At 39.3% G+C, this 24,697-nt stretch overlaps 3 protein-coding genes across 3 annotated transcripts in view; 1 reads left to right on the forward strand and 2 right to left on the reverse strand.

Annotated features, from left to right (window-relative positions):
- LOC136438396 (F-actin-uncapping protein LRRC16A-like) overlaps positions 1-7,192 on the reverse strand; it is a 43,143-nt gene extending 35,951 nt beyond the window's left edge. Inside the window, exons 1-4 of the mRNA XM_066433166.1 lie at positions 6,961-7,192; positions 6,711-6,805; positions 1,002-1,052; positions 314-373 (exon numbers count right to left, since the gene is read on the reverse strand). Of these exons, the coding sequence (XP_066289263.1) occupies positions 314-373; positions 1,002-1,052; positions 6,711-6,805; positions 6,961-7,000 (246 nt within the window). The 5' untranslated portion in view covers positions 7,001-7,192. The remainder of the gene's footprint in view (positions 1-313; positions 374-1,001; positions 1,053-6,710; positions 6,806-6,960) is intronic.
- A 231-nt stretch (positions 7,193-7,423) lies between these two features.
- Positions 7,424-14,029, forward strand: LOC136437877 (ubiquinone biosynthesis protein COQ9, mitochondrial-like). The gene is made up of 8 exons (XM_066432448.1): positions 7,424-7,556; positions 8,435-8,537; positions 9,060-9,329; positions 9,845-9,929; positions 10,481-10,585; positions 11,513-11,668; positions 12,391-12,444; positions 12,664-14,029. The coding sequence occupies exons 1-8, from the start codon at positions 7,499-7,501 to the stop codon at positions 12,700-12,702; spliced, it is 870 nt and encodes a 289-aa protein (XP_066288545.1). The 5' UTR covers positions 7,424-7,498; the 3' UTR covers positions 12,703-14,029.
- A 5,760-nt stretch (positions 14,030-19,789) lies between these two features.
- On the reverse strand, positions 19,790-21,817 carry LOC136437878 (suppressor of cytokine signaling 6-like). Its single transcript, XM_066432449.1, has one exon. It carries the CDS (start codon positions 21,622-21,624, stop codon positions 20,140-20,142), a length of 1,485 nt encoding a protein of 494 aa, XP_066288546.1. The 5' UTR covers positions 21,625-21,817; the 3' UTR covers positions 19,790-20,139.
- Positions 21,818-24,697: the final 2,880 nt, after the last annotated feature.

The raw sequence follows: 24,697 nt of genomic DNA on the forward strand, positions 1-24,697 counted from the left end.
TAGCTAACTTCAAAATTTCAAACAAATAATACATTAAATAGCAAAAAGTTATCATGCTGTTTTTTATACTTACATTTCAAAAATATTCTGTATACTAGTGTACAATAGTACCTTAAACCTATAGGCTACAAAAATATATAGGTGCACCAGTGCACCCACAGTCAAAAATTAGGTGCACAGCTCCAATTTTGGGTGCACTGGGTGCACATACACCCACTATTTCAAGCCGTGCAGTACATGTACATGGACGTGTGTTCCCTACACACACACACTGCCACAGACTGTTGTTTTTTTCCTCATACTGACTACCCACCTGTTTTGTCTTCAGACTTGCGATGCTCTGTATGTTCAGATAGTGGAAACTGGACTCCAGCTGTGGGGTAGGACATAAAAACGATTAAATCTCCATATAAGTAAGGTCATCAATATAAAGCTGGGGACTTTAATGATGACATTAATGCAGACAGCAATTCAACAACAAATCAAATTATTGTAGGCAAACAATTTTTTTTTCTTTTAAATCGTAACTTTATGGAAAAGCTGAGATGTTAAACTGTTATCAATACCAGCTACAGATAAATGATTTCATTTTCAAGAAATGTTAATCTTAGTTGTTACAAAATCATTAGATCTTTTAGTTATAAATTAAATTCTATGCATCAAATATGACCTTTTTCAGAACTGCCAGTATAACCAGTTATAGCAGTTAACTAGACTGAATAGGAATGCAAAAGTCAATATTCTCTGTTTGACTGTCAACCTGACTTCTGCATTCTTTTGCAACCACTTGTAAGTACTTCCCGAAATCTAGTTTCAGTATCAACAAAGTCAATATAAAAGGACAAAGTAAAAAGTAAAAACTTGAGTGAAAATATGATTTAAGAGAAAAACATAAAAACTTGGAGGAAAAGAATTAAACTTCAAGGATCTATACCACCTTTATTTTGATACTGTAATTCACAGAATTTTTTGTAAAATTAAATTTCAAACTGATTTCTTACCTTTGAAGGCACCTTTGCTGACAAGATGAAAGCTCTGGACTGTGATAAAGCCTGAAAAGAAAAAAAATTGCCTTAAGAAATATTGCAGAATATAGCCCTGACTTTCTAGCCGTACACAAGATAAATACAATGTATTCATAAACAAGCATTCACAATTTTGTCAAATAAATTTGTTGACAGCTTATCAAATTATATTCATAAAGAGTTATGCCTGACCAAGACTTTTCTAGATGTCCACCAAGCAACTTCAGTAATTCAAGCGAGAATCTCAGTGAAACCTTTTCGCATTACTATATTATATGTTTCTGTTTTAAAATTTGACGTAGTGGGTGGGGCCACATGTATGGGGTCAGCCTGTTGCGTCAGCTACAACTAACTCATTTACAAGTACGTGTGTCTGACATCACTTGCCAACCATTCATGAAATCAATTTGACTCAGAGTCAGATATAACAAAGAGTGACTTGACAATCAGTTCACAGTTAATTACTCTTCATATATACATTGGCTGGAACTGGCTACAGTTTTTGCTGGAGGGCGTGTCTATATGTACTGTGGTTGAGACTATATATATAGTCTTCCTGTACCAGACAAACTCTCTTCGTAGAAAGCAAGTTCGGAATGGTAGTTTCTACAACAACCCAAATACCTTCTTCTACATTTGAACTTGATGCCACTTCTAAAAATAACCTGTCAAAAACAAAATGCATACATGTATATCTTAACCCTCTTCCTGTTGACTAACCCTACATATCAAATGCAAATTTTGTGCCAAAAGGCTTAAGCTTAACAGGAAGAAGGTTAACACCACACTTACATCTATTGTACATGACATTGTACTGTTTAGTTTAACCTTCTCCCTGCTGCCTAACTCTGTAACCAACAGAGAATGGGGTGCCAATGGCTACTACAGTGTGCTAAAGGTTAAGTGCGTGGTAGTCAACTTTGCAAAACCACATAACTTCCTTAGGACAAGTACAGTAAATGTAACACACACCCAGACCCTAACACTAACAGAATGGTCACACAAAACATCTACAGTGAATGCATGACCGGTATGAGAAAAGACAATGTGTAGAAAAATTTAACCTCCTTGGTAGAACCAGAACCCAAATGCCACAGCTTTACATAGTGACACTTCTACATGAATGCAATCTACAAATCTCAAACACACATCACAATGTCTACACCAAAATACCTAAAGCATGATACTATATAAAACAAGTAACATCTTAATAAATACCACAGAAAATATACAACCCTACATGTACATAATGAGGAAGTGGCAGCTAGCTCAACTACCATTGTCACAAGGAATGCAATCTACAAATGTCAAACAAACATCACAATATGTCTACACCTATATTTTAGTTTACCGAAGGCATACAAGTAGGATTTTACATACCACAGAAAATATACAACCCAATATGAGGAAGTGTCAGTTTGCTCAAATGCCATTGTCACAAGGAAGTCAGACTTAAAATCTGCTTCTGGCAACTAATGCTGATATCACTTTGTTTACCTGCAATTTACCACCTTTGCATAAGAAAGCATGGTTCAAAGTGCCTTCTAAGTCATAGTACGCACCTGAAGTACTTAAGAAACTGCTTGAGAAAAGGTAAACATGAAAGATCCTTCCTCTACAGCCAGGTGAACTCTAAAGGTGTGTACGTCAGCAGGGGTTAACTATTGTTGTGTTAAGGTCAGGGGTTTAAGTTACGGTCCTAATTTTGACAAACCAGAAATGTCAGATATAATAGCTTTGCTACATTTTAACAAAAGGGAAACTGGAAAAAAGACTAGTGCTCGTTTATTTAGCATAAATTGACAACATTCTGTTGATTCGAAACAGTTTAAAATAAACCAAGTATTACTAAATGCTTTAATGATTTGCAAGGGTATGGACAAAAGGGAAACTCCAAAAAAAGTTTAAAAAGCTTGGTAAATAATATAAAGTATATACCTTACAATTGTGGCATACACTGACTTTTCAGTACTAGCTATAGTATGTGAGAAAAAAAAGGTCTCACCTAAACTTGATGCTTCCCACAATTTTACACCTACATTTCCAAAATGAGCAGCATTTATAAACAGCTTCCTCTAACATTGGACTTGCAAAAAGGTGGAGCCGAAACGACACTGTACAACTCACTCTAAAGCTGGACTGTAATCTTATCTAGTGGTACTGTATCTAGTGGTACTGTATGTCTTGAAATTTTCACAGTAGTTTTATTTATATTAGTAACCCCTCAAGTTCAAAAACAATTGACACCATAGATATGTATGACTACTGTACAGTGTACTACAGATTTGTTCCAATCGCAAATTAAAAACACCACGAAAACCTCCCTTTTCCTCCTACCGGTACCATGAAATAAGACCACTGCAAAAGTAAATAAATCTATGGTAAGTGTTTACCACCTGGAAACTTTAAAGGTTAGAAAGACAGAGAGCACAGAATGGAGGTGTCTGGTAGTGTCACTTACACACAGTGTGGAAAGTACTGAAGGATAACGCGGCATACCAGACGTTGCAACTCAAGGAAGGAATTCGCTTCATGAACCGAAGAGGCGTCTACTCTTGAAGGCTAGCTTTTTCCAAACTACAAATACCGAGGTGGTTAGATGGAATAGCAAGGGCATTTTTGACAAATTGACTGTCAAAGGTGTTTATGGGCTGGTCAACTAGAAACTTTAAGGGGGGGCAGTCTGAAAATTTCCTTATCTTTGAAAAAAAAGTTTAATCTCTCACTTGTTTGTACATAGAGAATACAACACAGTGTACTAGTATTCTATATCGCCCGAGGTACCAGCCCGACCACTGTGTTGTATCTTACCTTACGAATCCAAATTTTTGTTCGAATGTTAGACAATTAGACAGTGGCCCATTTTTAAGGCGCTCGCACAGTTCAATTGATTCTATATGGAAGCCTGTGTGATAAAAGTAGAAGCCCATGTGATAATCTAGAATTTAATATAACCTGATGCAGAACATCTGCAGCAAAGATTATCGCAGCCCAGGTATGACAGATAAAAGAGCATCATTTACTTTAATAGATGTGGTATATATTTTTGTATTGTGTGAACTTGAAGCACCTGATATCTTCCAAGTTCAACCATATACCAACCATGACAATGTTGCATTACCATGAATGGGAGTTTACCTTTATCCAAGTTTAACAATAAACACACCCAACTTAAACTTTAGACATGAGTTCCAATTGAACAAGTCATAATCATGCATACTATCTCTTCTGAACAGGGTAGTACAGCACTACAGGTTACGCATTATAAATGGTGACATGAATTATGCAAACAAAGGGCATACATACAGCTATGATATCTAATTTACACTGTTGCACATGAAATATGCATAATTTTCCAAACAATTAACCTTTTACAGCAATGATATCATCGGTGTTTCTATAGATATTTTGTGACCTCATCACCATACCCTCCTAGCTCATTTACTGAAAGGTCACAGTAAATTCAGTATCATGAAACTTCAATCAGAACAGACATGGATTTTTCTATTAGTATATTTTATACAGATCTTACTGCACCTAACCTCTGTACAGTACATCAAACTAAAGATGTCCCTACTGTTCTTGGAGGCAACGAATTCCACTCTATAAAGTTCTCGGAAAAAACCCAACAACTTCTGGACACATCAACCCAAGGTGCACGAAAGACCCATATTTTTTCTGACGTTTTTTCTTCTTTTTTTGCTAAACTCCCTAATTCAGCATGTCAGCAAAACAAGGGCTAGCCAGAAGCCTAACATCTGCTTGGAGATCAGTCACAATTGTCAGATTGGTTGACTGGCCACATACCATTGGTATTCACTCATGGCCTCATGGGAAAAGTGGAATTCTCTGACTAATAAACTCAGAACAGCCTTGTATTCAGAATCAGGGGGTTTTCTGTACATAATAGAGGGTCTGCATGCTCTTTTCCGTAATTTCCTCTAATTTGTAGGGAAAGCTGTCTTATGCACATACATGTTATTCGTAGCTAGGCGACCAGATTTTGCGTAATTGCCTTCCTTAAGTTTTAGCATAATACATAGGGGGTTCTTCTGAATTCAGTGTAAAGCATTCGGCACCCCCATGCAGACCCTCATGATAGAGTCTCCCATTAAAAGTATGTACATGTTTTATCAACAAAACTTACTAGAAAACCAGTATCAATGTGGCTTTCAAAACTTTGTGTCTAACATATAAGGAATTTGTATATGAGAGATTTGCTATGGAACACTTTTTGACAAACTGAAGGTTATTTTTACAAAACATAAGACAGTACAGTATTTTGGAAAAGGAGACAATACAGAAATAGGCTCTGGTTAGTGAATATACACCTAAAGGTGTGCTTGCTCATCCTTGACACCTTTATCAGATTATGGTATCTACAACAGGTGTCAGGACGGATTATTCATAATGATAGCTAGTGTCATAAGATTGTGATCAATCAAGGACAGGACAGAAGGAAAGCTTCTATTTCATCTTTATAAATAAAATGGTCTTGTTTACACTTAAGTAAATAAAAATCTAGTACCTACTGTAACATAGCATATTGGAATTGTCTTCTATCAACAGATAGTATTTAGTGTTTCTGTATGTGATTACCGGTAACAAACTTTCTTTATCTAGAGGACATAGAAACAAATGTAAAACAGACACAAGACTCACATCTACTTTACAAATATACAGTCAAAGCCCCAAAGCTATTTGCATTCAAGGCTAATCATAATGGGAATCTACATCTAAAAAAAAGTAATTTTGTAGATATTGATATCAATGTTTGATATCAGTATGCAATGATAATAAAACATGAAAATGTGAAAAACATCATAACAAAAATTAACATTAACAAACTGTTGTGAAGTGGACATTTAGATTAAGATACTTATTTCCAAAAAGTCTGACGGACAAACCATAAACTTACATGACACAGTCATGTTTGATTACTGCAAAATTAAGAGAGTTTAGTTCAAATTGGTAAGACAACCTGACATACGCCATATGTGCTAAATTATAAACTGTTTTGCCCTGAGGCAGTCTTGTTGTTGTGACCATACAATCACAATCATTACTGTTTGCATAGCATCAAAACTGTTATGACTGTCTTTGTCTTCTTCTCATGTGAAAATATGGACAGTTATTCAACTTTGCTGATGCAAGGAATAAATAAACTCCTTTTTTGCATGTAATTTTCATAATCATGAGATTCACATTGAAAACAAAAGAAAAATACTGGCTTAATTGTTAACATCCTGTTACTGAATAGTGTTGGGAAATAAACTAAACCTACAGATATATTTTATTCTATATAAAACTATTTAAAAAGGACGATTGTATATTTTAAAGACTACAAATTTTACAAATGATAAAGGCATAATTTAGCAATATTTCCTAGATGTGTTTGCCTATGTGTATGTGTTTGTCAATATGGGCCATCGAGCCTAAAATAAACAATAAACTAAACACAATCAAGTACACGTAACCCCACCCCCAGGGATATGCACACAACCTTGGATGAGGGGGAGGGGCAGTAGAAAAACTGATCACCCAGGGGGGAGGGGCGGAGCTGTCAAACAGTGTGATCCTCATTATGTAAAGGAATGTTAGTCTAAAACTCGTCTGCAAGTTTCTTCTTCCACAGTGCAGAGCTCCTTTAAGTCTTGAAGTGCTTACAGGAAGATGTCTACTCACCAAAACTTTCGTTTCTTCCTTGCTGCCTGTTTGAACCCTGATCAGTTTCTTCATTCCAATCTTTACCCCTTTCCCCAAAACGCCTCGAACATTCTCTGAAAAAAACAACAACACAGGAACATCAGAAAATCTAATAGTACAAACAATCACGCCCTCTTAAAGGCAGGTTTCGTTAAAACTTCCTGTCTATGATATGAAGGAAAACGTCACGACTGTGTTTGTGAAATCTTAAATAGTTCAAGGAGCCTACCCGAGATGTCTTGGGGAACCCGGCTTCCTTGAGCCGCCATCGCAAGACTTCTTCTCCCCCTCCTTCAAGTGTAGCGCCAAATCTCGGACCAGAAAGCGTCACCGGTTCGTGAATGGGGTAGCTAGAGACGGTCACATTCGTTTGTGAGGTCAAAACTTGGCAGTTCCAGTAAGTTTTAGATGAGTAAAAAGGAAGTGGCGGGGTGTGTTCCTACATTACATTCAACCATTCATTTAGGGTGTCCAACGCAGCGAAAAAATAGTGCTCTCAAGTATGCCCTTATGAAAATTATCAGTATGGTACATTTTGTAAGATTGTCTTACATATGACCTATAAGTGTATTTTATTCTATATAAAACTATTTAATAAAAGGAAGATTTGAAATTTTAAAGACTGTACGTTTTACTAATGATAAAGGCGTAAATATATTTCTGCCAAAGACGCCTGTTTATACATTTGGCCAATAAGACCAGCCGTAAGAAGTCTCCGCAACTTTCTATGATGCACGTCGTGATTGGATGATTGGGTGGACGAAAACATGGCGCTGCGGTTCATCAGAATCGTGTGTTTTTCCACAAGTTCACTGCTGAAAACAGGTAATTCCAGCAGAATTACACAGATTTACGGGATGTAGAATGTTCTAGGATAGCTCAGGCACATACAGTAGTCACAGAAATGTGTAGTTTTCTTCGTTCCTTTGGTTTTCGATTGTCCTTTCCTCCTTGACCTACATAATTTTTGCATGCATGTGAGTTTTGTTGACATCTTCCATCATAAACCAGATCTAGACTTTGCTCTTGCAAGCTTATCATGTTTTCATTTGCTCAAATAACTTGTGGGGATTCCATTGAGCTCCTGACACAAGGAGAGACTTGCCATCGAACGACCTTAGCTTATTTTTGCATAACTGGAGAAAGTATAGTCCAAGGCATGACCTTCCTTGCATAACCTAAATTATTACACAACGCAAATTATGTAACGTTATGCATATGCAGCCGTACATCGTAGTACAGCATTTCATGAACTTCAACTTTATTTAATTATTTATTAGATCTTGGTGGCCCCTTCAACAATAGAACTTGTTGATTTCTAAGGGGGCCAGAGAACATATAGGACAAATGGTACATAAATGCATAACATAAATGGAAACGTATACTATACGTTTCAATATACTATACTGTAAATGCATTTAAGTTCGTATGTTTTTTTATTTCGCGGTGGTGAGAAGATGGCCTGTTTGCGGTGGTTTTAAGTTCGTGTTTGAAATACTAGTAGAGCTTCAGACATAGGTGCCACCGTGGGCAAAAAGTTAAGCGGTTCACCGCGAAAACCGCGAACATAAAACCACCGCAAATAGTTCTGCATTTGCAGAATACAGAAATTGATAATGAAATCATGAGTAATGAGCAAATAATGTAACAAATATAGATAACTAAACAAAAGTTTTTGACTCACCTTTATGATCTTTCCACAGCAGGAAGAAGTCGACCCCTTTCTACATCTTCAATCCTAAGATGTGCAAAAACAGATCAGGGAGACTCAAGCCCACAGAATGAACAACAAACGTCTGAGGAAAGGTACACAATGACATAGAACATATAGAATACAAGACGGGGTATTCCGTACCACCTAAGGTACCAGCCCAACCGCGGGTGGGATCGGCCGGAGGAATACACAGTGTTCCAACCGAGAAAACATACATTTCAATGCGAAATGCGCCAGAAGTTGAGAAAAGTTGGTGTCCTCGAACGTTTGTAACAGCCGCACATTCCAATCCAGTCTTCGAATTTTCGATAGTGGTGCACTCGGCGCACTCGAATTGCATTCTAAATATTCTATGGAAGCCCATGTGATAACCCAAAGTTATCACCCAGTCTGGAACACCCGTATCAGACATTTTTTCTGGCCCAGGTATGACATACATAACAGTTATAACTTATAATAAGAGTTATACATTTGTGTATATGTATGTTGTCTGCATAGAGAGATGCCATTTCTATGACATTTGAAAATAGAATTCTTCTTTTGTTTTTGCGTGTCATAAATGTCATAATACTAATAGTATCATCACGATATCATACTCATTCTAATGTTTACAGCACAGAAGAGCCTCACATGGAGGAGGAAATCCCAGAGTCTGAGGTGAGACAGAGGCTGTTGGATGCTGCGCTGGAGTTCGTCCCTTCCCATGGCTGGAGCGTAGAGGCCCTGGCGGAGGCCGCTCAGACCGAGGGCCTCCCCGCCGTGTCCCACGGGATGTTCCCCAGGGGTGGGGGAGACCTGGCCCTGCATTTTGTGGGCATCTGTAACTCACAACTTGCTGAGCAGATGGCACAGGAGACAGAGCAGGTGGAGGAGGGGCATGTGGAGTGAGTAACTCACTACCACTACTTACGGGTCCAACTATTTACTGGAATGGACTGAAACATTCTGAAATTCACATAAAGGGTGAAACTGAAATAAAGCATGCTTTGATGGGTAAACATCACAGGTTTCTATAATTTGGCATATATTATACGATCCAGGAAACAAGAAATCAGCCATATTTTCTTAGCGGGGTCTGAGTAATCACCAGTCCAAACTTGGTATATGTTAGATTTCAAGTCAACCCTACCAAGCCTTACCCTAACTCATCAAATAAAACATACCATATTTTTGCAGATTTTCACCCTTCTTCATGTTAATTCTAGTGTATTCCAATTAATAACTTTAACATAATTATACATTTGCATGACAGCTTAGATTTCTTGGAATCATTTCTTCTGCTTTGTATTATACTACATGTACAAGTATTAAGACACAGCCCTATTCTGAAGACACTTAATTTAATTGAGATTGAAGCATCATATATTTTGATCATATTCGAAAACTCCTTTACTTCCAGACGCAGACACACCCGAGAGTTCCTCAAAGACGCCATGGAGACACGTCTCAGGATGATTGTACCATATGTGGACAACTGGCCGCAGGTAGGCACTAACTGTGCTCAGGGCTTGTCTCACAAATGTATCATCATTACTAATGAAGAATCATCTTAAAGAAATGAAAATCTTTCCAATGATTAACTTTGTAACTGTAAGACAAAATACTTTATGCTGTAAGACAAAATACTTTAGGCTAGCCATAAAGTAAATATGATAAGCTGTTTTGATAGGTTTATCTCAGGCCACTACCAAGTTCAATATGATTATGCAGTTACAGACAATATTTGTAGTACAAAAAGTAGTACTTTTGGTTTTGGCCTTGGTGCTGATGTGTGTGTACTGAGTGTTCAGAACCTACATAACAGATCCATTCCAAAAGCTAGGGGCAGAAGACTCTCTAACTCATTTCTACACCATTAGCCATCAGCTTATTCAGACAGACACAGATGTAAGAATATGTGTATGACCTTGTAATGTCTTATGAAATGCGCAATTCAGGAAGGCCATTTCACTTATGACTTGTCTATAATATTGTTTTATTGAAATGAAGATTGAAAAGTGTGTGACTGTGCATAATGTCATTGTATCACTGTTAGGCCATGTCACTACTGGCCCAGCCCAACTGTGCCCCAGACTCTCTGAAGCTGCTCTCTAGCCTGGTGGACGACATGTGGTACCATGCAGGGGACAGGTCTGCTGATGTAAGTACATGAAGTTCCCATTCCTAACCACTAGTTAACCTTCTCCCTGCTGCCTAATCCCATAAACAATACAAGTTTGGTGCCACAAGGCTAAGAGGAGCTACTTGACTTTCTTCTTTAACTCATTTACATATCAATTCAGAGAATCATTTAGATGTCAGTTTCACATGCCTTTAGAATCATTCTCGGTCACTGATGTAAGATAGTGGATGCTATCGTGAGAGTTAATCTCCTTGGTGCAGTGGGATCTTTAACATGCTTGAGGCTTTACATCCCTGAGGCTTTACATCCCATCTAAGACTAGTAAGAGGACATCCCTAACCAAAGCTAGGCACTCATTTCACCTGAGTAGAGGGAGCAAATAGGTGTTGAAAATAGGGACCTTAAAAAAAATTTCACTTGCCAGAATTTTTGACCGAACCACCAGGTCTTCATCAGCTACTGTTATTCACTTTAAATTCATCTTCGTGGTAGCAAAATTTTGAGGTGAAAGGAAAATGGTCATTTTCCCTGAACTTTGACTTCGCGGTGGCTGCAAGTGATTGACAGAACGGATGTGTGAAGGAATCATAAAAAATAACAACAGTTTTTTTTCACGGTGATGATAAGTTCACGGTACAGAGGTGACTATGAAAACTGTGAACATAAAGTTACAGTGAAAAAAACCCAAGAATTACAGTATGTGACCCAAGTGGTCAAAGTTCGTCTGAAGTCTACTTTCTCTCAATCTGGATGGGGGGGCGGTACCAACTTCAGACAAACTTTGACCCAGTGATGACGTCACACATGTCTACAGCACTTAGGTGTCTATAGCACTAACTGATGAAGACTGAGTGATTCAGTCAAAAATTCCGGTGAGTTGTAGAACAGTTTATTTCTCATTACTAACGACCCAAATTCTAACCACAGGACCTTATTGTTTTCCAGTTTAACTGGTACACGAAGCGGGTAACCTTGGCCGGTGTGTACACCTCGGCACAGCTGGTACTGGTGAGGGACCAGTCACCTGACTTCCAGGACACCTGGCAGTTCATTGACAGCCGGCTGGACAACCTGGAACAGTTCGGCAAGGCTGTACGAGGGGTGAGTAAAATTTATGATTCATAATATGAAAAAAAAAAATTCTGGTAAGTTTTTTTCTGGTTACAGCCCTAAAAAAATTAGGGTCAGTAGGTTCTGTTTTTTTTAAAAAGATTTTGGCCGTAGTGGTCCAAGAAACATATTTTAGCAATGGAAAACTGGACTGCATTAGGATACAGAGAGAGAGAGAGATAGATACATACATGTAGATAGATAGATAGATAGAATAGATAGTTTTTTTTCCTAAGCCTAAATGTAGCATCAGGTTCAGATACAGGCACCGGTACAGAGGTTTTCTATAGGTACAGGTCTGTTCTGTACCTGTACCTGAACAATAATGTGACAATTTTGAAAGTAACAACACTTTTTCTGTAACAAAATAAGTCAAAAAGCTATTTGAGGGGTAAGTTTATGCGGGCACAGTACCCAGTATTCTGGTATTTTGGACCTGTACCTAAATGATTTTCATGGTATTATACTGATACTGTGTATCGGTACACAGCCTTAATGGGGGGTGAGTTCACTCTGTATAGACGTAGAAAAAACACTGGTCACTCCAAGTGTGGAAAACCCTTAGAAAATTTGATCAACTTTATATTAAGCCTCGCTTTTCAACTCATTACTGAAAGTATAGTTAAGTTTCACATGTCATTTGAAATGAAGAGCATGCTTCTATATTATGGTCTTGATATTCATCACGAATAACATTTCCTTTTTGTTCACAGGTGGCTCCTACAGTCGAGAGTTTAGCACAAGGGCTGTCTGGAGCCTATCTAACTGTAAGTATCATTATAGTAATTTTACTGCCTCAATGCAATTAAACTCAAATCAGTTTTGTTAGTAGAGTGGTAAAACATACTGTAGATCAAGAATTTGGTACAATTTTAAGCTACTGGTTTTGTGTGTTGTGTGAATAAGTTTTTTCAGCATTGTTATCACCTTTTTTATGAAATCATTTGATGTTATTCTAATTTATCCCTTGTATTTTACACTTGCAGATTAGGAACATAACAGGCTTCAACGTGAGGAATCGATGAAATTCCTGAAGAGAACATGGCGTTTAACCTTCTCCCTGCTGCCTAACTCTGTAACCAATACAGAATTGGGTGCCAAACAGCTACTTCAGTGTGCTAAAGGTTAAGAATTAGAATGAGTTGGCCATGTACCTGTGTAAGGTACAAAGGACTATAAGGAGCAGAATTCATGTTCATTGCTCAAAATACATTTTTGGGAATAGGTGCACTGTTGCACCTAACCTGAGAATCTAGGTGAACAGAAAAAATTTTGTGTATGCATGATATAGAGTAGAGTGTCAACCAAATAAAAAGACAGAAGTAAGAGTTGGTACAGGAGGTTTTGGATACTGGTTGGCCCTTTTGATACAGCATTGCCACCGATAGATCTGCTTGGAGATTACACTGTCCCTACGGCCTCAAAAAGACTATAGGACTATCTTTGCCTTTTACAACTGAAGTACACCATGTATGGCACTCAATGTCAACATACACAGTGCTAACACAGTTTTGAGCTTTGAAAAATTTGAATAAAACCCAAATTCTATTAAATAGCTAACTTAAAATTTTAGACAAGAAATACAACAAGGGTTTTATTACCTTTTCTGACATTAAATGCCTGTGTGTTGTATACACAGTACAATTATAGTACATTAACATGTTCACATAACCCTACACAAATATATCTATTATAAGGTGCATCAGTGCACCCATAGTCAAAAATTCAATGCACAGCGCTAGCTCCAATTGCGGCTGCACAAAATACATAGGCACCCAGTATTTCAAGCCCAATTTTTTGGAGTAACTGTGGGAGGTATTACCGAAACCTTGACATAATGGATGTGCGTGTGATATACAGCTACAGGACAATTACATGTACATGTATGAGAAGCCCAAAATAGCACTGAAATGTAATACGAGGTTGGTATTGGTTTGATACTATATCAGTGTACGTTGCATGAAAGTATTGATATTGATGAGTATATTTTTACCTGCATCTCCAAGACATAATTAAAAGCAACCCACAATGAGTAATTTGTCGCGAAATAGCAAAAAAGACGCATCTGGTACGTTTCCACACATGTATGTGATTGTGGAACAGAAAATTAATGTTTAGGGCCTATATATAAAAACCTTTTTATTCATGAGTTTTCAAAACTGTAGGTGTTTTTCCTGTACTTCAACCTAGATAAAGATTGGCCCACATTTGTACATTTTGGACGGTTGTGGTCTTGTTGCCTTTGCCTTTTTCTCCGTAGAATGCTGAAAATTACAATAGAACTGTCTTGAAGCTTGCTGTGGCTGTATCAGTGTGCAATAATGTTACAATAAATGTCTTGTTGTAAATGTTTCCAGTTTTGGTGCCAAAATTCTACAATATGCCCCTTGAAGAAAAAGTAACATAACCAAGTAATTATAAGCCACAAAAAGTAATGTGTGCATTTACACAAAGGGAGCTGTAAACTGACAACTCAATTTGATTAAAAAGGATTATAAATTAGCATTTTTGAAGGACTTAAAATTGTCCCTTTGTCCGTACACTGCAAATGCTACTGATCGAACCTTTGACGTCTAAGCCAGTTTAAAGCACAAAATCATCCTTTTAGACATGGAAACCATGGAAAGAACTGCAATCAGACATATTAGTTTGTCACTATGCATAATTATAGTACAGTAGCATGCATAATCCAGTGGCTGGCAACCCTGCCTAGGCCTCTGGACCAAGAGGTTGGGAGTTCGAATCCTGGCTGTTGTCCCTCACCCGACATGCACGCTACTGGAAAGGTGTGCGTTGTGCTTGTCAAAAAGAGCTATAAAAATTTCCCCAGTACAATGAACCTGTAAATATTGTACATAACGTCTGTCTTCTCTGCCACAACCAGTGGAAGATTAGCTCTTCAGTCAGCTAAACTTTCGAGATCACTTTCCTTTTCACTAGCCTCAAGTCCGCAACATACATAACTATGAAAAACATCAAATTCACAGGTAAAAACTATACAAAAACCATGCTACTACCAACTTCGATACAAGAAAGCCTGTATATAACTCATTTTGATTTAATATATTCATTACGTCAATGGAATGACGATATGGTTGGGGGAGGACCTTCCAATGAAATAAGTACTAACGTCTTGTAATAGATCTAGAATCACACCATTTTTACACTCCCTCTAACCCATATTGCTTTGCATTAATATCCTGTGTGGTAACAATTCTTAGGTGCTAAAGGCTCATATAATGATATTATTCTACAAGTAGATGAAAACGGTAGAATCAAAGTGTTCACTGCAATCAGGCATGCCGCGCAGATCAAGCGCTGTCGACGTATGTCTGAAATCTAGATGAAAGGTAACCGACCAAATTGCCAGACATATTTTTAGCACTCTGGTAATGAGAGGCATCAAAAAACAGTAATTGCGTGGATGATACGAGTAATTGTCTGCCGCCTTTCTCCATTCATTGGTCGAATGGTGCAGATTGTTTGCGTCAGAGAATATCTTGGAGGGTCGTGTTTCAGATTTATTCATTTTTCAAAGTCTCTGACTTGTTTGAAATGAATTGCACGAGGAAGTTTACGTAGATGTAACATCGACTCTTGTATATGATTTTGCCTGGTATTCCTACGATCGAGTAAGACTGCCACATTAGATTTTAAAAAAACATTTAAAAGGATCTACCAAAATGAATTCAGGACCAGTATTAATCCCAAAGCTATATGCACGCTTTGATCAGAAATCCAGGTGTTCAAGACATTCTTGAAAAGGCCTTAATATCACTTCTTTTAAATGTGTCTGTCTTAGGGCACACTGTGGTGATATGACGGTGTTAGAGATGAATGTTTTATTGGACAGAAATTACCTGTGCAATGGCGGCCAATGCTGAATTCATGCAGGGTTTACAATCACATAATACACAACAGATACATATTTGCTCCACACTTGCACTGTGGAACTGTCGCAAGGGTCTGGGCGGCTGCCATTTGGTGCCAGCAGGTGACCTCAGTACAACCTTCCCCAACCAAATTCAGGTACCCATTCACACCTGGGTGGAGTGAGGAAAGTCGTGTAAAGTGCCTTTCCGAAGGGCACAACATCAGGGCATACCAGTGGTTTCGAACTGGGGACCTCTCGGTTCACCGGTACCCTACCGATTGAGCCACATGATGCCACACGAATGAGAATGGTGTGGGATTGCGAGTATGGCAATGAGAATACTGGGGATGCACACATGAAGAATCTGTTTGGTTTGTATTGCATACCCAATAAACTGCCTCATGGCGTAACATACCAGGTTTGTAGTAAACAGTACAAGCTGCATATCCAGACAGGTTTAGTTGATCCACCCACCCATACTCTTGAAAAGTGTGGTAGGTTCATTTACATGCTCGAGTTTGGCTCTCCTCAAACACGGGACCTCCATTTAACGTCCTATCCGAAGAACGTCCCTAACTAAAGCTACATGTAGGTACTCATTTTCACCTGAGTGAAGTGAGGAAAAAGGGCACAACATCAACAGGACGTGTCAGGGGACCCCGGATTCAAACCCAGGACCTCTGGGTCATACACCCTGCCAATACGCCGCCACAACATCTAGAATAGATTTGGCCACACCTATTTATTTCCTGTTTCTGGATTCTTAACGTAAACCATGACATTTCTAGTAGGAGTTCAAACCAAAACAGAATGCTGGGAGGAAAACTTAAAATCAATTTTGTTCACCATCTGAAACTGTGTACTTAAGAACAGACTTTTTTTATGTTTATCTACTAGTTCAGCTTTATTATTTCAAATCCCAAAGATAGTGACTTATCAACAATATATATGATATAAACATATTAAAGTGTGCCTTTCTGTTGTCTTTTGTTTGAAATGAGTAGTATTCAGGGATGTCTAACTCAGATCAATCGATGATGTAAAACATGTAAATTCATCAAGAAACTCACAACGAAGAAATGCAAATACACATGAATTTACAATCAATATTTTAATTCAACACATTGATATGGCAAGGCATGATCACTGGAAAACATTGCAGTATTTTCCAACTCAGGTTAAACAACAATTCAGCCATATTAAAAAAGTCTTACGTGTACCAATGTCGTGGCATGTTAACAATAGCACGGTGCTCCAAAACAAAGCCTTTGAACATGCTCAATGACAATACCTTTATGCATTATGTGCAGGTATGTGATTTACCTCACAAAGTATTGCCAACAATAAACTGCTTGAAAAGCTGTTAAGGTAGAGAAAATTAGAAATTCTGTAGTTTTTCAGTGAGTCTATTGTAAGGGATTCTGTGCAACAACTCTTAATCATGTTGTTAGTGCCTATCAAAGCTACCACTACTTCAGTACAATGTTCAGATTGAGCCATATGTGAATTAGTTCAACATTGCTACATTGTACCATTCTGTTCTTGTTACTTCCCCAGGCCAGTTGGAAGCAAAAGTCCCTCCGAGTGCACTGCATACATCTATGTTTATTAAACACATAACAGAATTCCTATAACCTGACGTTTGATCAGTAATGAGTCTACCCTCCAAGCAGAGGTTCGGCTTTCGCTTGTTTTTGATGTGGTGTTTTTTAATAGCCGTTTTTGTCAGGCTTTCTATTTTGTCCCGTTTTATTTGTGTCGCCAAGCTTGGCTTGTCTTTGACAATGTAGCATAGCGGCATAAAGAAAAAGGGATAAAATAGAAAGGTTGACAAAAACGCCTTAAAAATAAAAGCACGTCAAAAACAAGCCAGAGCCAAACCTCTGCTTGGAGAGTAAAATTTAAGTCATGGATGGAAATAGTTGAGCAGTTATTGCATCCTGGTAACAACAAGAAGTTAGTCTAATGCACAATTTTGAGTTTCATTTTTGTAGAAGCTACCACAAAACAATACTGTAAATCTTGATATTTTTACGGTGGTTTTATTTTGGCAATGACCCCTCCACTACAAATTCATGACACCGCGAATTTGTATTACTAAACTGTAGTACAGAATTGTTTCAACCGAGAATTTAAAACACCATAAAAAATCACTTTTTCCTCCGGACATGAAATAAAACCACTGCAAAAGTAAATGAGTTTACAGTAATCATTGCAACTCAAATTGTCTGTAGTGCAGTCCATATCATTCCGTCATTTCATGAATCTTGTTGCTGGCGACCACAAAAATTAGCATGTCTAACATGAAAAGGAGTAGATTTGAGATAATTAGGAAAAACCTTTGACAGGGAAAACCCTACTTGTAATATTTCAATACAAAAGATTGTTCTTTTTAGTCGGTTTCAATCTATAGTTTTTAAAAAACACATGAACATAAACCCATACCTAGCACAATGCTTTTGTGTGTGAAGTAGTGACCAAGTTTACAAAAAGAATTCATTGAACATAATTCATATGCTTACAACAGAAAATCTATGGCAGTACAACATATTCAAACAGGAGGAAAGACTGTCCCTAAATGCTTGTAGAATTCTATTGATGAACAATAAGATGCACTATCATGGCAGTGGTCATTCCTCCCTCTAATTGCAACCATTTTACACCATTAATCGACTTTTGTTCTTCGGCTTCTATACTGACTTATGTCCAACATTTGCTAGGCTCGAAATATACCTGCAATTGACTGGAAAAATGTTGCCATTGCAGAAAATTTATAGAAATTGCAATTTGGCAAGATAAAAGAATTCACTTATCATGAATCATATATTGCAAAAATAAACAGAAATACAGTATTTTGAGCCATGGGTCACACTCTTTTACAAGGTTCAAATTTTTGTTTTTCTCTGAATGTAAAAAAAAACCCTGGTCATTCTGCCAATACAACAAGTTTGAAGCCACGCAATTGAGTTCATATGAAAATACAGCGAATCTACCACAAAAATTTCATTGAGCCATGATTTCACATTAACCTTTCCCTTACTGAGGCCCTTTGGCATCTTAATCGTAGTGGTTACAGGGTTAAACAACAGGGAGGTTAAATCTGGAAAGACACCATACATTCGAACACTCAAAGGCAAATATCTCCATAACTACATCATGTGTTATGGCAAAAATAAAGACATCATGTTCTGTTAGAACTACATGACATAATTGTGAAATTGTGAAAATTTAAATTGTATTCTTCAGTATCACATTGGGATGTAAGTAGTACTGCATACCTAAACCCCGGACCTGACCTGAACTGGAGGTTCAAGTCCAAAAAAACCTAAACTTCAGGATCCAAGTCCAGACTTACAAAAAAAATCTCTCCCTTATAGTAGTTCCTTTTTGTTCCAAACCATCTTAAATCTTCCATAGATTGTGAAATTTGTGCTATATGTCATAAAGACATTTAAACATTGCTGTTTTGTGTTTATTACTGAGCTTTTTAGTTTACCACTGACTGTATATTATTTTGCATGTGTAATTTTTTAATTACACGTAAAACTTACGCCAACATGCAATTTTACATGTAACCGAAAACTAGCACACACATATGCCAGGGTTCAGGATCGGACTTGAACCTGATCCTCTGGACTTGAATCTAGACCCGAACCTGAGTTTAGGTACACAGCGCTAGATGTAGGACTTCCAAAAAGGTGGCTTTGAAATCTGCAAACTGACTTTCCAGAGTTGTGAAGTGACAGGCATAACATGAACATGACATCGCTGTGGTCATATACAAATGTAGGCACATGGGTCAAATTTACATCAAGCTATGGCCAAATATGTAACATGTTGTTATTGCTATAGCAGTCCTTTCTATGTAGTCATTCATAATCATAATCATACCAATCTTTTTTGTAAATCTTTTTAAATGTATTTACTAAATACATTCAAAAAGATTTAAATACTATTTAGAGATGTCGCATGAGGAAGATATACTAAAAACAGATCTAATTTTGCTTCAACATTTTCAATGTCATCTTTTCTCAGTTCCCCAAAATAAGAATTCAACTGCACCATTGGTGGATGTAATGATATAATAAAGCTTTCTACAACTGTTGCGTTTTACATATTGCATTCTTGGTAGGGACATTTTTGGCATTTTGTGAGTCATCACAACACCATGTACAGTTGGGGGGAGGTTTCCTACGTGACTCATAGGATACTCAACACTGTCTACACTACCAGAACCATTTCTAGCACTACTTGTTAGAATTTCACTGTTTCTTCACACAGCACACAATATCTCAGGCTGCGTTGTTCAACTGAAGAAAATGTGTCACATAGGCTCAACTGATTTTGAGTGAAAATACGAGGTTACAAAACAAAACTAGAACAAAACGCTGATCGATTCTAAAACAAATATTGCAGGGGTCAATTGAGCAGTGTAAGATAATTTTCAAAATGCTCACGATTGCTGTATTATTATTAACAATATCATAATTTTTGAATGTTATATTGTACACGGGGCTGTCCTTTTTCCACAGAAGTCAAACTAGTCTCTTACTTATGACGGACGTTTGAGTCTCAACCCGTCGTCTCGTTAGTAATGGCACTCTTGCAGATACTCCCGAATCTTGGTCGGGAGTGGCAACAACTGGATGTGGTCAATGCGGGTGTACTGGCGAATCACAAAGCGGCACAGGTATTGTAGGGTCCGCACCTGTGTGAAACGCGACACCGGATTGGTCAGTCTTACTGGGAATGACGGCGCGCCGGGCGTCCGGGAGCGGGAGTAGCAGAACACGGCGGACTGCGACTCGCGCATCGAGTGCTCTATCAAGTCTACGATGGATTTGTGGCCCTCGGACTCGACTTGTGAGTAGAAGCTGAATATCCCGTTACAGTGCTCGATGCGCGTGTGGAATGTCCGGTCGTACGACCTGAAACTGAGGCTGAGGAGGTACCTGTCGTCCGAGCTGTCCCGTACCAGGAAGGAACCGTTCGAGAGATGCGCGAGCTTCTCTTCCGCTTCCGCACGCGATATTGGACCCCAGTACCAGCCGTGTCGGACTAGCTTCCGTAGCTCCTCCGTCAGGCTGTGGTTGACGTGTGCGCGACCTCCGACCTGCTCGTACGACGCAATTTTGCGCTCATTGTCCTCGTCGTCGTATGGCTCGTAAGACGATCCGTTGTTCCCGTTACGCGGTCTGGGGACCGTTGAACTGGCACCATTGAAAATGTCATGTGACTCTGTCAGCGACGGACAAGGGGGTAGGGCGCGAGGGGACACCCCGTTTGATGAAATCTTGTCCGGACTTTCGGGCTCCCCCTTTTCCTTCGGCTCCTTCTTCTTAAAACTGCGTCTCGGCAGAGTCAAAAAGGACCGCAAGGCCTTGAGCCGCGACTTTTCACTCGACGTAGGCTTCTCCTGCGAACAGTTTATTGGCGACACGGTAAACGGAGAATGCTTACTTTTACTACTTTTCGAAGACCTGGAGTCTGACGAGTCCTTTCTCTCGACTTTCTTATGACAGATGTCCATAGTGATCTCTCCATTCTGATCACCCTCCTCTTCTCCATCATTGGGAGGTGGAGGAAGGTCCTTTCTGTTTTTCTCCCGGAGTTTGCGCGTCCAGTAGTGCGAGTCTTTGCTCTGACTCAGGTTCTCCTCAGAGTTAGCAGGACGTAGCGCAACTGTTGTTGTAGACTCCTTCTTACGTACTCTCATGGACTTTGAGCGCGCCGGCCTCCGAGTCGTGACTGTCCCCTCCTCTTTCTCATCCCCCCTCTCTCCATCTCCCTCCTCCTCTGCCCAACTCTCCTGCGAACCCTTCCCGATCTTCAGTCTGTGCCGGATGGTACTCATGAACCCCTCGCGCTCACGCCGCCGACGGGAGGGGTACGGGAGCGTCCCCGCCCGCCGGAGCCTCCTCCCGGGGACCTCGGCAGACTCGTCCGAGTCCTCCCCGAGACACGTCGCCTCCGAGTCGCTGTACGTCTCCACCTCTATGCCCTCGCCCTCCCCACCTTGTTTACTTTGGTGGTGCAGGGACCGCTTCAAGTTTTTCAGCGTCAGTCGCTTCATTCCGACTGCAACTCACGTACCTTCACACGGGGAAACCGCGATCACATGTGCCATACTATCCTGGCGGCCCGCACGACGTTGTTGACGGAGGAAATGTCGGAAGAAAGCGCCACTTCCTCGATCGGCGAGAGCTTTGTACACAGGTCCTGGTTCATTATGGCGCCGAGCATGCGCAGTGGTGTGGTCACGACCCCAGGGTGCTCAGCACGCTCTCGTACCCAAGGTCTGGTCACGTGGTCTCCTCTGTCAAAAAGTGAAAGTTTTGAGCCTGTACCGGTTTAATGGCCTATAAGAAAACTATCAAACCTGAGACTTGTTGGCAGATAAACCGTGCGATCTACACTTTTTCCTAACGTCTAGTGAATGTAACATTGCTTCTTGCTACCATGTATTTCTGAAAAAAAAAAATCATTTAATACATCTAGGACATCTAGCTCTTCTGTTCTATTCTACCAACGAAAAGGGCTCAAATATGATGATGCACATTGCTGATAAAGATCGTAAAATTTATCGTAAAACTAAAAGAACAGCAGGCATTTCGTCGCATTTATTGTTGAATGCACAAGCCTGACAAGGGGTGAACCGTGAATCGTTACATGCAGCGTCACAGCGACACTTAGCAGTTCATGCTAATACTGCAGTACAGATTTGCACAACTCTTGGTACCAGTAATCCATTTACAGACAGATGTACTTACTGTTCTTATGTCATGTATCGTTGGAGATTAGAGGTCTATTTCTCATGGGTGTGTGTGAAAGTGTCCTTAAGCGTTTGTATTTAGTCTATACCAGACTAACCGCGTCAGCTATCGACAGAACATTTGCCTGGGGTCTTTGGCCATCGATAACATTCCAATCCGCAAAAGTAGATATTTGACCCTATCTCCATAGCCGACTCCCTTCATACAGTTGACTCTATTTGGCCAATTTCAACTATTTTCCCAGCGACCCGTGGAGACTAGTTTGTATTCAGGTGTCTTGAATTTGCCTGAATTTATGCATTGTCAATAGCGTCCAAGTTTCGCAATTCCACCTTGTCCTCACAACGACCACGCCGGGTCGAAGGACTTGGAAGATAAGTTGGTTTTGAATTTCCCAGTTCTTTTATCAACTGCCACTGGCGTAACTTGTTGTCGTGGTTGTCTCGGTGGTACTCGACGTTTAGTTCTTTGTAATGCACACGAGTTTGCAAGAGGGTCCGTGTCCTTGTTCCCTGGTCGAGGATGGTCCTTCAGAACCTATTCATGCTGGTGAAAGCCACGGCTGGAGAAGAAACATGAACTTTACTGTAAAACTGTTGGGAGCGTCAGAACAATACAGTACCGGTTAATTGATTGACATGTGGGACATGATTGGGTATGCAGATCAGATATGCAGATTAGATATTTTAGCCATGATGATAAACAACAACAAAACAGGCGTCAAGGATGGCATTTCAATAAAAGGTTTGGTTTGATTATATATATATGATATAATTTTCCTTGTGGTCAGAGCTGAAGTTTAATACAATTATTGCGACATAGCGTTCATGTAGGTTTGTCATCTTCTTGAAAATGGAACTATTTTTTATTTGTTCTTTACTGCATTATACTTCTTCATAACGAATGTGAATATTTGTATATACGGTAGAACATTGAATTCGTCCCATGGTGATGAAGCTTCGGAAACGCCGAATTTGAGCGTGATTTTAGATTATGTTATAACACTATGGCAAACAGGCTGTTAGGGGGCCTGTTACATCAAAAGCTATCTGCCACCAAAAAATCAAGACCATAGTACGTCCAGGACAAAATATACAAAAACCGTAAGTTTTGCTGCAGTACCAAGGCCACACATCAGGGGCCCCAAAATTAACTTGACCTTCGTCTCGTAAACCCACCCACATACTAAATAACATCACACTCCATCCAGGTTCTCTTGAGTTATGCTGACTACAAATATCTGGAAACACACATATAAACACACACACACAGACAGGCCAAAAACTATACCTTCATTTCTCACGGAGTTAAAAACATCACCTGTTGCCATGCTTTAGCTTGAGACTAGCTACCACCGCTAGTTGCGCGAAGCCCGAAGATCAACACAACACCGATACATATCAGAATGCAGCACACCCAGAAGACAGAACCGTCCCTCCGTCTATGACGACTCTCAGAGAAGTCTTCGTCAGTCCTAACGCTTATAGAAACAGAACGTCTAGCAAAGCCTGACATGTTTAACCGTACGGTACGAAATAAGAAAACAACAAAAGGTAACCATGTACAAAGTATACATACAGAAAAGAAAGTCTTTATGATATCATTGCATCAGAAAATATGGAAGACTAGATTTTTATTAATTACTTTGTCAGAACGTGTAAGAAAGAATAGATAACATGGGTCTGTGAACTTATCATATGATATTTATTACGTTCTTTTGCGTTCAGAGACACACATCTCATGACCTCTAAAATAAACAATAAACAGAGTAACACACCAAAGTCTTTACGTCAAAGATACACTACAACGTTACATTTACAGTTATAATACCATTGCCCCTTTCATCCCTAGAAAAGCCTCTTTTATCTGCATGTCAAGTTCGTTGTGCCATGTCAGCACCTTACAGACTCGATACAATAACAACGCCACAGGTCCACTCAGCTAAGGTGTTAAAAAAGTTACCTATTGTTTGTTTAGTTGTGTTTACCTCAACCCTTGCCGCAGCTTTATAACAGCGTGTCTAAAGTGGGTATATCTCGCGCTCTCTGTGTTACCGCTGCTTTTATAATAGGAATATAATGCAAACATAAGATGTACAAGTATGAATAAAAAGACAGTAAAATACACAAAAGCGTGAAAAGATTAGTTTTTTATCGATGAAATTTATTGAGCGCTCTGTAAACTGCTTGGTTGTAGTGAGGTCGCCAACGTGCCGCACGTCCAGTGAGATACCCACTTATGCTATCTCCGGTGCCGACATAGGAAATGTTTGCTACAGTACTCACCGACACTAGCCTGGAGTCCAGCCTTCTTAGCTTTAGTCCGCTACCCAAGCTCCGCTCCCCGCCAAGGAACGGAGCTTGGGTAGCAGAC

Source organism: Branchiostoma lanceolatum, chromosome 7, assembly GCF_035083965.1.
Source record: "Branchiostoma lanceolatum isolate klBraLanc5 chromosome 7, klBraLanc5.hap2, whole genome shotgun sequence".
In the NCBI taxonomy this organism is placed as follows: domain Eukaryota; kingdom Metazoa; phylum Chordata; class Leptocardii; order Amphioxiformes; family Branchiostomatidae; genus Branchiostoma; species Branchiostoma lanceolatum.

What these genes read in the sequence shown, in the direction of transcription:
- LOC136437878 (XM_066432449.1), bottom strand. Translation starts at nt 21,624, where the DNA reads ATGAAGCGACTGACGCTGAAAAACTTGAAGCGGTCCCTGCACCACCAA.
- LOC136437877 (XM_066432448.1), top strand. Translation starts at nt 7,499, where the DNA reads ATGGCGCTGCGGTTCATCAGAATCGTGTGTTTTTCCACAAGTTCACTG. An exon ending in CAGGGGACAGGTCTGCTGAT is followed by an intron (nt 10,586 to 11,512) that starts GTAAGTACATGA and finishes ATTGTTTTCCAG; the next exon opens with TTTAACTGGTACACGAAGCG. An exon ending in TGTCTGGAGCCTATCTAACT is followed by an intron (nt 12,445 to 12,663) that starts GTAAGTATCATT and finishes TTACACTTGCAG; the next exon opens with ATTAGGAACATAACAGGCTT.